This window comes from Stegostoma tigrinum, chromosome 9 (genome assembly GCF_030684315.1).
Source record: "Stegostoma tigrinum isolate sSteTig4 chromosome 9, sSteTig4.hap1, whole genome shotgun sequence".
Lineage (NCBI taxonomy): Eukaryota > Metazoa > Chordata > Chondrichthyes > Orectolobiformes > Stegostomatidae > Stegostoma > Stegostoma tigrinum.
The window spans coordinates 47,034,551-47,046,738 of record NC_081362.1 but is presented as its reverse complement, the minus strand read 5'-3'; the positions used below and the strand labels follow the sequence as shown (position 1 = coordinate 47,046,738).

Below are 12,188 nucleotides of genomic sequence, written 5' to 3'. Positions count from 1 at the left end.
GAAACACCTAGCTGATGCAGGATTAAGTTTCCCCATTTTGATGCATAAAACACATGAATGAACAAAATGCATAACTGACCTTTAAACCGTTCCATGATCTCCAAATTATGAAGAATTCCTCTGGGGCAATTTGCTACATGTATTGCAGCTTCCTTATATTGCTTATCATCAAACAGTTTATTAAATCTAGAAAAAAAAGTGGAAGTTTTAATTTAGAAGCAGTTGTGAGCGGGTTCCTCCAACCCCAAAGCAGTTTGGTGTGGATTAGGACATTCACCTTGCCAGTATGAGTAGAGGAATGATAGAGATGACAATACTAGCCATTACTGCAACTATTTACAAGATGCATGAAAACGAATTACCTTATTGCAGAAACTGTTAGGAGCACATTCGCTCCATATCTGTCTCTTACAAACTTGTCTTTACTCTGAGCCCCATGACATCACAGTGGACTGTGCTTTTTCTATTTATTCATGAGACATAGGCATCATTTGCCTGTACAGCATTTATTGCCCAGTCCTAATTGTCCAAAGGGTAGTTAAGAGTCAACTACATTTCTGGAATCACATGTTGACCAGACAAGGTAGTGATGGCTGATTTTCTTTTCATGAAGGGCATTAGTGAGCAAGATTTTTTTAAAACAACAGGTTACATGATTATCATTTGGCTAGCTTTTTCCTTCAAATCCAGATTTTTGTTGAATTTAAATTTCACCTCTGCCCATCTGGGATTTGAACCTATGTCCCCAGAAGATTAGCCTGGGGTCCTGAGTTAGCAGTCCGATGACAGTACCACAATGCCACTAAATCCCTAATCACTCTTGCAATCAAATATTAACCCTTTCAGACTCATACAACAGAACAAACAGAATATTTTAATTGTGGCCTCAGGCTTATACCTTCCAGCCTCCTTACTGTCCGACATCCTTTGCCAATTCTGACCTCAGGTAATGGAGGACTATGAGTGGAAGCTTACAGAGCTCTGAACAACATGAGCTGAGGCTAGAAATCTGCGAGATTCATGTGAGAATTCACGCAAGACCTTTCTCAACATTGGAAGCAATTAACTTCATTTTCCAAGGTCCAGATGTCAAGAGATTCTCACTAGGTGGCAGTAACACACCTGTTAAAGGGCATAATGTGTATTATTGGCCTCATTAACTATATATCTTGCCTTATTTATTAAGTTTCCGATTTCACCAATTACCAGGAGGAAACTAGATGTCCAGAACCTTTTGAGGTGTCAAGAGACAGCTTTTGGTTGATGGGCAACTTTCACATCTCATTACTTGTCTGTTTTCTTTTCATGTTCATAAACATCCCTCTTTTTATTGATCAATGCAACCCTATAATCGATTAAAAGTAGTAGATAATTCTTTGAACAGTGAAAACATTCACAAACTCAAATTGTCATTTCAGCTCACCTCTCAACATATTCTAACAAGTATGCTGGTTCGTTAATTGCACTTGGATCATCTGCGTCCAATATTTCAGGCCAAAGAGTACCAACCTCTGTATCAGAACAAATGTATTATTTTATTATGGAATACGACAATCTAAATGGATGTATGTATGTACTGTTATTTAAGCATTAAAATTTCAGTTGGTAAGAAAATTAGCTGCGATACATCCGTACAATTGACATTCCACCAAATGTGCCATGAATCCTTAGATCCTTAAGGAAGGGACTTAGATCCTGATTAATAAATCAGAGATGTTGAACAAAGGCTATGTGTTTTCTTATAGTATGAAGGAAAGCCAAAGATAAACTACTCACATTCGTCTTAATTCTGCCAACCAAATGTAGTTGAATGATCATTCCAAATAGTCTGAATCATCATAGAAACAGTTACAAAGTTGTGCAACATTCTTTAGAGAGACCTCCAGTCAAGGTTAAAGACAGGTAACAGTATGAAGGTCACAGCTGTCTTTTATCTTTCTCAAACTCTACAGGTTGCCACAAAGGACAGCAATAACAATACACTTTACTGTGCACTGTTGCATAAAGCAGGCTATGTAATGCTTTCTAAAGCAAATTCTCATGTTATTTTCTCCATCTGATAGAAGGGAGAGAAACTAAGGATATTTCAAATAGCAGAGTTTCCAAAAGTTCAAGAAGTATTCATGACAAGCATCCTTACCATCGTTGCACCGAAGTGCTACAAACATGGGTCAACATTTCCACTTTAAATATAATTCCCCATATCAAGGAGAAAACTGCACTCAGTTATATTATTTATGTAACATCTACTTATGCTCATGTTTAGGTTGAAATTTTTTTTTGTGGCACTTGAAGGCTTTTTGAAGTAATCATTCTAGTTTGTGTGGTTACATACCACAGAAACTGGAGAATAACAATGTGTTTTATACAAAATTACACAATTGGAGGCTAGGTGATTTCTTTGCTGAACATCTCCATTCAGTTCACAATTTTGATGCTGAAATTTCAGTATCTTGAATTCTCCATCCAACTCTCATTTGAACTTCTCTGCCCCAATTTCATGAGCGAGTTTTATTGCAACAGACTGGGGTTATAGTCAGCTATAGATCGGAAGCCCATTTGCTTCAGCGGTGAGCATTGCATTGACCGGTTAATTCACTCATGACATTAGCTTCCTGACCAATGATAGACTGAGGGCGTGATGTAATCTGCTCATGTCAGGTAAAAGCTCTGTATTTAAAAGGACACCGATAGGTCTTCAAAACATTTCACCCTGCTTTGTTTGTAAAGGCAAAAAAAAGACAGCAATGATAGAAGATATAGAAAGGTTGCCCCATCTCCAGCTGTTTGACTTTTCCAAGGAAGTAGTTGGAGTAAGAGGGTAGTGTTGTTTTCCACTGACAAGGGGAGGGGGGCAGCACCCAAACTAAACAGGTGGTCTTGGTGCCAGCAGTAAGATCGTGGTTACTTGCAGCTGGATACAATGCCCCAAAAGGTTTAATGACCTAATGTTGACAGGAAAGGTAAGTGGCATAACACTGACTTGTACAGCATCCTCCTGTTCAGCTGTCCTCAAAACAACATACCTTTTGCAATACATCTTGTGAATGGTATACAAGAGATCAACAAGGGTCATTCAACAGTACTTTCAAAATCAGTAGCATCTTGAAGAATAATGGCAACAGGAGCATAGGAATACCACCACCCACAAGTTCCTCTTCCAGTAAGACCATCCTGACTTCTAATAATATCATTGATCCTTCACTGTCACTTGGTTAAAATCTTGTAATTCCCTTCCTAAGATCACTGTGATGTACTTTAACCACTTGGACAGCAGCAGTTCAGTAGGGAGCTTCCCAGTGTCTTCTTAAGAGAAAATAAATCAATGCTACATCACAAATAAAAAACAAGTAAAAACCTTGCAGTTCCATTCATTTTTCTTTTTCTAGGTACCATTTCATGGTCCGCTCTGAATAGCCAAGGCTTAGGTTCATCCTAATCTTATTGATCTTGCACACCCATTCCTCACAGTAAGCTTGCACAAATGTGGTCATTCCATTCTCTTCACCCATCGCACTTCTCACATTGATAACTCTCTGCTCTCTTTCACTGTCTGAGAAAACCGCACAAGCCCAAGGAGAGTAAAGGATCAGGGATGAGCCTGGAACTGTAGCCCACAGGCTGCTCCCACAACACAGAAATGATCTTTAGAGGTCAGCATACTCCAAGAATGTAGTTGACAGAGATGGGACTCTTCCACAGTCCTCGCAGGCAGGTCTGGATAATACATTGCCCCATGAGATATAACACCCATTTTTGATAAATTGATATCACCAATAACAGCAGTATAATTCCACTTAGAATGTAGAGTTAGTACCTCTTCACCATGCCAGCATTGAAATATGTCTCATCTCCAACAAATCCTTCAAGGCTGATAGTGAGCACAAGGAGACCAAAAAATCCTCAAAGGAGGATATGTAGTTTGAGGATGCACTACTGCATAACCCACGTTAAACTCTTTGATACTGCAGATACACACACATCAGTGTGCACTGCATTAGAGATAGATAGGTTGTCACGAGGCATACATTACATCTGAATGGGTGCTAAAAACAAAAAGGTATTAGAGTCTACAATGGATGATATGGGAGATGCCAAGCACTGGTCGGCTGGATGAAGACAGCGAGCTTGGGGAGTGGTCCAAAAAAAAGCACATCTGGAACATCAACTAAAATGTGTATGCTTTTATCGGGACTCTGAGAAGCAATGCACACTCTCGGAGCGACATTAAAGGAGTCTATTTCTGGTATGAATGTTATGATGTCAGGCTTTTGTGCTGATACTCATCTCCACAGAGAAAAAAAAACATTTGTATGGAAAAGTGGGTACAGCAAGAATACAAGCGATGGTCCTGATCGATGGCCTGCAAACTCAGTCTGCCACTTAGCCTAGCATGGAGGAAAAATTCAACTTGATAGTTCAATATCTCACCAAAATACTGGTACTGCTCTCTAACTCCTAATTAGCAGCGAAGTGCAGGTGCACGAGACTAAAGATGGAGGATGGGCCCATGGAAGTGGAACTCATCTAAAGGGTGCAGATGCAGTGGTCTTTGGCAAGGGTCTGACAGATTTCAAAACTCAGAGGGAATCTTCCAAGCGCATTTCATCTCAGAGCAGGGAATAAACAGCCTGGCCCTACCTTTGTTGAAGTCACAGGAGTTATATAGTCATAGATTCATATGGAACAGAAACAGAATCTTTGGTCCAACGCGTCCGTGCTGACCAGACATTGCAACCTGACCTAATCCAATTTGCCAGCATTTTGTCCATAACCCTCCAAACCCTTCCTATTCAAATACCCATCAAGATTCCTTTCAAATGTTATGATTATACCCATCTTCACCATTTCCTTCGGCAGCTTTTTACATATACGCACCACCCTCTGCACGAAAATGTTACCCCTCAGGTCCATTCTAAATTTTTCCTGTCTCACCTTAAACCTATGCGTTCCAGTTTTGGACTCCACCACCCTAGGAAATGGACCTTGGCCATTACCTTATTCATGCCCCTCATGGTTTTACAGACCTCTATAAGGTCACACCACAGTCTCTGAAACTAAAGGGAAAAATGCTCCAGCCTTTCCAGCCTCTCCCTATAACTGTAACCCTCCAGCCCTGGCAACATCCTTGTAAATCTTTTCTGCACCCTCTCAAGTTTAACAATGTTTATGAAGGGCAACCAGAATTGTATGCAGTATTTCAAAAGTGGCCTCACCAATGTCCTGTACAGCCACAACATGACTTCCATACTCCTATACTCAATGTTCTGACCAATGAAGGCAAACACGCCAAACGCCTTCTTCACCACTCCGTTGAACTGTGTTTCCACCTTCAAGTGACTATGCACCTGCACCCCTAAGTCACTTTGTTCGGCAACACTCCCCACACCCCTACCATTAACTGTATAATTTCTACGTTGGCTTGCCTTACCAAAATGCAACACCTCACATTTGTCTAAATTAAACTCCATTTGTCACTTTTTGGCTCATTGGCCCTCTTATCTAAGTTCCGTTGTACTCTGAGACAATCTGTTAGACTGTCCACTACACCACCTATTTTGGTGTTATCTCCAAACTTACTAACCACTCCTCCTATATTCACATCCAAATCATTTATATACATGATGAAAAGCAGTGGACCCAGCACTGATCTGCACCATATACAGCCATAAGAAGACTTTTAGCTAAACAGAATATTTTTAGGTGTGTCAATAATGCTTGTAGCATTGTGTATATATTCATTTAAATGAATCAAACACTTCGCATGATTGTTCATTAATTTACCATCCTTTTAAGTATGCTAAATTCCAAATGTACTGTAGCCTTCAGATAAATGGTATGGAATGATCAGAGTGGAAGACAAGGAAAGCATGTGAATGTTGTGGTTAAATTTTTGGATTGTGAGAACTAATGATGATATTTGACAGCTGCATGAGAAAATAGACTGTACAGGATGAGAAAATAGGCTGGGTAAGTTTAGAATAATTTTTAACAAGCTGCATGATCTTGAACGAGCTCTGTGAACATCCCTTTATGAGCCGAAGATGACACCTCTACTTGTTTTCCAATCCTATGTCGTCTGTACTAGCCAGCAGTTTTGTCTTGCTGTATCTGCTTTCCTTTTCCTGGCTATTTGTCACACTGTATAAGACAGAATTACATTCCAAGCTGCTCCTGCTGCTGTTGGTAATGCTACTGTTGCTGATCCTGCTGCTGCTACTGGACTTACTTCAGCTCGGGATCGTGAACAGCGATAGGGATGAACCAAGCCTCCAGATCAGTTATCACTTGAGGGGTCCCAATCAGGCATGACACTTGTTGCTTTTTCTAGAAAGGTGTGATACTTGCTGCTTTTTTCCTCTTTTCCATTTATTATTGCCACTATAATTGTTTATTGTTGCCATTATAATAATTTATTATTACTTAATAAACATTCATATTTAGCAAATTGCTGTTGCTGAGCCTTCTGTTTGTTATATTTGCCCGAATCTGAAAAGAACTGCTTGGATACACACTTTGATTCAATACAGCGGGAGACACACAAGGTTTATGATTATACTGCAAAATGGCTTCACACACTCAGATTAGCTGAAGCAGGCCATTGCAGCCTCTCTGGCAGCCAGATGACAACTGATGCCTGCCCTCATCCCATGATTCAGCATTCACTACCCCTCCAACTCTACCGACCATTAACAGACCCATTCCCATTCCAGATGAACTTAAATCGCTGAAACTGTCCACATACCTTCAACTGTGTTTCTCTATGGATCTACCCAGATCTAACGTTTACTGCTGCTTGTGTGCCTGACCTGACCTCTGCTCCCTTGGACCTGACATCCACTTGAACCCCACCAGAACCAAAATCACGTCCTCCAATTTGTGACACACATTACGACCCTATCAGAACCCAGCTGACAAAATCACCCCTGGCCCATCAACTTCATTACTTGAAGTCCATAGACCACACACACACACACACACACACACACACACACACACACACACACACACACACACACACACACACACACACACACACGGTCCTGAATTTCTGCCTCCCTACCTCCTTGGACTAAAAGCACCCTGACCCAAACACCCATAGATCCAATTTCCTCCCCTGATTTTGACACCCGCCACCCCCCCTCCCCCCCACCTGATATCTGTACTGATTGTGCACTTATCATCCTACCACCTCAGCTGCTTGGCTCATACCTCATCCATTCGGCACTTTATCTCACCCATCTAGCACCCTCACACTCAAACCACCTGCCACCTATACATACTTATCCTTTTTCTCAGTAGCTGTCAAAGTGGCTTAAGGATATCTAAACCAGAGGATGCGGCACTTACTGATGAGAAACAGGGGTGGTCTTAGTGCTGATCCACTCTGCTACTGTTTGCATGTATTCTGCCTGTGACTGAAAAGTCTCTGGTCTGAAACTTGCTTGAAAAACTAGATTAAAAGGTGAATGGGCGCCTTTTAGTCTAATTTCGCTGGGAAATAGGGATTCTAACTGAGATCAGAAGATTCAGATCATTTTGTCTTTTGAGTTGGAACTTTGCGTCTATGTGTCCTGAGAAACAAACATGTGGCCACTGCCATTGATGTTATTACTGCTCCCGATGTTCCTCCAGAGTTCCAGGCTTTAACTGTATCAACAATTCCCATGTTGTTGTAAAGATATGAGAGCAGGGAGGATCAGATCAAAGTGGGTAAAGTCCAAGGTAGGTGAAATGGCTTCCAAATAGTTGAAAATCATTCATCAATTGTTGTAATCGATGTCTGAACAAGTGTTTTGAATGCATGCCTTTTACATGGACCGGTCAGCAACTATTTCATGTCTCAGTTTCATTGATCAATTACTCTGCAAGTTGTTCTTGCCTAGTTAATTCCACATAGCTCTGGAAACCTGATCACTGGTAATAAAGTCAGAAACCTGAATTTAAACTATAATTATTTACTTATTTGGATATTTATAGCACTGACTAAATAGATCTACAGAGTTTTTTTTAGTTTATCTGGGAATAAATTTTATTAAATCCCAGAAGTGGTGGGATCATGTTGATTTTCCAACCAACAACATTTAACTCCCAGCTGAACCCCAAACTGGAACCTACCCCCAGATGGCAGTTAAAGAAAAGCTACCCTTGACCAACCAACATAATTCTGAGTGTTGCATGTGCCCCATTTCCTCTTTTTGCCCAAAGTTCATCTTATTGCCATCCAGTTGCCAGTGGTGCCTAAATAACATTAAGGGATATTCTATTCTAAATAACAAACGTTCAAATATAATTTTGGACTGAAAAAAAACTACAACTTAATATAAGACAAAAATGTATGTACCTTTGAGAGAAATTGCTTCTGTTAAGCTTGGCAAAATATATTCGGTGAGAGAAACACTTTTATCCGAGTACCCCCAAGCAGCAACTGCATCTGCTAAGATCTGTATTCGTTTGTACCTGGAATTGTGTGTAGAGAACTTGTCTAATGTTTGCCAAAATCATCATTCACAGAAAACAGTAGGTAAAAATAAAGGTGGTCACAGTTACATGGAATATAAATAAAACATGAGAGTATAATTTACTTTTCATACTAAAATTTCCATTTTATAACATTTAAATTTAATTTTGATAGGTATCCTTCCGAATTTTTTCCTTGTTATGGTGCTCAATCAAGGGATTGATCACATATTCATTAAATTATGGAATAAATAATTACAAAGAAGGAAGCCATAAAGCCCATAAAGTCTCAGCTAATCTCCTTTTCTCACTGCTGCAGCCAGCAAGAGGTACAGTCAACATTTTTGTGAAGGTTAGCAGCCTTTTCAAGAGGACATGAAAAAAAAATTGCCTCAAATGGAAATTCATGCAAAGTGAACAGCAGGGCATACAGAAGGATCCAGACTGATGGATACAGTGTTAAAAGCATTGATGGTTCAGTTGAGCAGGAGGATAAATATTATGATCCCAGGAAGTGCCAAAAGATCTCCTAGACCATCCTCAGAACAGAATTTGTGCAGGTGACCAAAAGGTCAACTAACTCCTAAGCTGGAATCATTTATAGAAGTGATTGCTCTGTTCCTCATTCTGGTTGGAAAATCAGGTATAATCCTGCTTCCATTGTGTTGAGTCACCCTGCAATAATTTCACAGCTGCTGGGCTAATAATTCGCTGCAGGCAATACTTTCCCTGCAACCATCAAGAGGTAAGTCCTGACTCCTCATCACAGAGTCAGTGGATCTTTAGTTCAATTTAGTTCAGTCTCTACAGGGAACACTGCCTAATGCTGGAACAATAGGCTGTCCCTAAAGAAGAGGTGCTATGGGCCCAGATTTAAAGGTAAGTCTGTGGTTTTGCCAGGGTCAGAATATCAGAGCCCAATGAAGAGTGTAGGATAGGGCCAGGTTTTTCAGGGCAGGAGCAAAGCCATGGGTGATGTGTTGGGAATCTAGCTTGGGCCGCCCAAACAGAAGGTATATCACCATCTCCCAGTGTTTCCCTCTCACCCTCAAGTCCCCTATACTTCAAGAATCTGAGCAATGAATACATTCAGGGACTGCCTCCAAAGGTCTCTGGGATAGAGAATTTTAAGATTCACGATCCATTGTGACAAACTCTATACTTTTCAAAAAAGCTTGTAATTTTGAGGTATCCTTGGAGGTCTAAACGAAATCAAGTGTTGTGGAAAGAGGGGCAATCAGATGTCCTAGCTATTGAATAATTTCTGAGAACTCAGATGGCTGAGACTGCTAGATAGACATAATGCAGCAAAGCTCTGACCTAACACTGCGACTTAACATTGATAATAAAGTGTGAAGCTGGATGAACACAGCAGGACAAGCAGCATCTCAGGAGCAACAAAAACTTTTGTGGTCCTGAGATGCTGCTTGGCCTGCTGTGTTCATCCAGCTTCATACTTTATTATCTTGGATTCTCCAGCATCTGCAGTTCCCATTATCTCTGACTTAACATTGATATTGGGACGGCAGTTTGATACCTAGAAAGATGGAAACTAATTGGTGGTATCAGATTACAGCTTGTCTTTAGCAGCATAGCAGAATTCTTGAGCAGAAATAGCAAATGTCTCTGAAAAAGGTCAGTTTTCTATCTAGTAGTTAAGAAGAACCCTAGATGTCATTGGTGAAGTTGTAAATAGGCGTTGTAACTGTTTAAAGAGATATTCATGTTTCTATTGTAATATTATTTGTTTGTTAATGCATGCTTAATTTTACATCTGATTTTTGGAAAATCAGTGGCTGAGCAACAACAGACATTTTAGTTGCTATTTATAATATTCAGCAAAAAAAAATTCCAGTCAAAAGGACTCAATGAGAAAGATGAGTCATCCATGGTAAAAAAAAGGTAGTCAAGGAGACTATTCAATCATAAATAAAGCATACAAAGCAGCAAAACTAATGGTAGGCCAGAGGATTGGTTTAGGAACCAGCTGGGAATGACTAGAAAACTAATATAGCAGCAGAAAAATTATTATGAAAATAAACAGGCAAGAATTATAAAAACAACATCAAGAACTTCTATATGTACATAACAACAGAGTAGTTAAACTAAGTGTGAGACCCTTCAAGGATGCAACCAGGGAATTAATAATGGAGAACAGGCAAATGGCAAATAATTTAAGTAAATATTCTGCACTGGTCTTCATGTTGGAGGACACTGTAAGTATCCCAGAGATAACAGATAATGGAAGAAAAGATAATGAACATCTCCATAACGAGGGACAAAATATCTGACAAATTCATGGTCTAAAGGCAGACAGATTACCGGGACCTGATGGCCTACATTCAAAGGCTTTAAACAAGTGGCTGCAAACAAAGTAGAGGCATTGATCTAAATATTCCAGAAATTTTGGATGGTACCAGCAGGTTGGAAAAATGCTAGTGCAATGCCCTGGTCAAGAGGGGAAGCAGACAGAAAGCAGGAAACTGAACTCCAATTAGCCCAATATCTATGGTTGGGAAAATGCCAGAGTCCGCTATTAGGGAAAAAGTAGGAGGATATTTAGAAAAACACAATCACACAGAGTTAACAAGATTTTGTGAAAGGGAATCACATTTGACAAAGTTATCTGAGGATATAAAAAGCTGAATGAATAAAGGGCAACTGCTAGAATGTACACAGAGGCATTTGATAAAAAGTTATTGCACAGGAGCTCATGAATTAGCATGGGCTGACATGTGGAAGGCAGAGTCAGAATTAATGGGTCTTTTTCAGGTTGGAAGGACATAACTGTGGAGTGTCACAAGAGCTAGTCTTAGGACCTCAATTATATAATACCTATTTTAATAACTTCGATGACAGGGCAAAGTGTTACGCATCAAAATTTGACGATGATGCAGAAATAGGTGGGAGGGCATATTGTAATGAGATCAAAAGGAATCTGCAAAGGGATATACATAGTGAAGCAACAATGTCGTACAGAGGAATCTGGGTGTCCTTGTGCATCAAATTCATTAAGTTGTCATGCAGGTGTGGCAAGTAATTAATACAAATGTAATTTTAGCCCTTATTGCTTGAGGTTTGGAGTTATAAAATATGAAAACTTTTTTTACAACTGTTCAGTGTTTTGTACAGGCTGCACCTGGAGTACTGTGTACTGTTTCGGTAGCTGTAATTTAAAAATAATGTAATGGAATTGGAGACAATTCAAAAGAGATTCATCAGGCTGAATCTTGGGATGAAGGGACTGTCTTATTGATCAGGTAAAATTTTATTATTCAGAGTTTAGAAGAATGTGGGGTAGACATTAAGAAGATGTCTCCACTAGTGATAGAATCTTGAACTAGAGGACATAGTTACAGAGGAGGGGGACACTGATTTAGAACGAAGATGCAAAGGAATTTCTTGTCCCACAGGGTAGTAAATGCTTAGAATTCTCTACCTAAGAGAGTTGTGGAAGTTAGATCATTGAAAGTATTTAAAGCGAAGGTGTACAGATATTTGAAATGTGTGAGAGTTAACGGCTATGATGAGCTGGGACGAACAAAGAGTTCAAGCCTGGAACTGATCAGCCATGATCAGACCAGTGAGCCTTACGTCTGTTGTAGGAAAAGTTTTGGAAAGGATTATAAGAGATAGGATTTATAATCATCTAGCAAGCAACAATTTGATTGGAGATAATCAACATGGATATGTCAAGGGCAGGTTGTGTCTCACAAACCTCACTGAGA

The 12,188-nt window shown here is 39.9% G+C and overlaps 1 protein-coding gene across 5 annotated transcripts in view; it reads right to left on the bottom strand.

Moving 5' to 3' along the window:
- The window catches only part of LOC125454630 (clathrin heavy chain linker domain-containing protein 1-like), a 53,230-nt gene that overhangs the window by 20,444 nt on the left and 20,598 nt on the right, over positions 1 to 12,188 (bottom strand). For 4 of the 5 annotated variants that reach the window (XM_048535605.2, XM_048535604.2, XM_048535602.2 and 1 more), the window contains exons 5-7: positions 8,345 to 8,460; positions 1,424 to 1,511; positions 80 to 186 (exon numbers count right to left, since the gene is read on the bottom strand). In XM_048535605.2, the coding sequence (XP_048391562.1) occupies positions 80 to 186; positions 1,424 to 1,511; positions 8,345 to 8,460 (311 nt within the window). The remainder of the gene's footprint in view (positions 1 to 79; positions 187 to 1,423; positions 1,512 to 8,344; positions 8,461 to 12,188) is intronic. The other variant, XM_048535606.2, reaches the window with a different exon arrangement.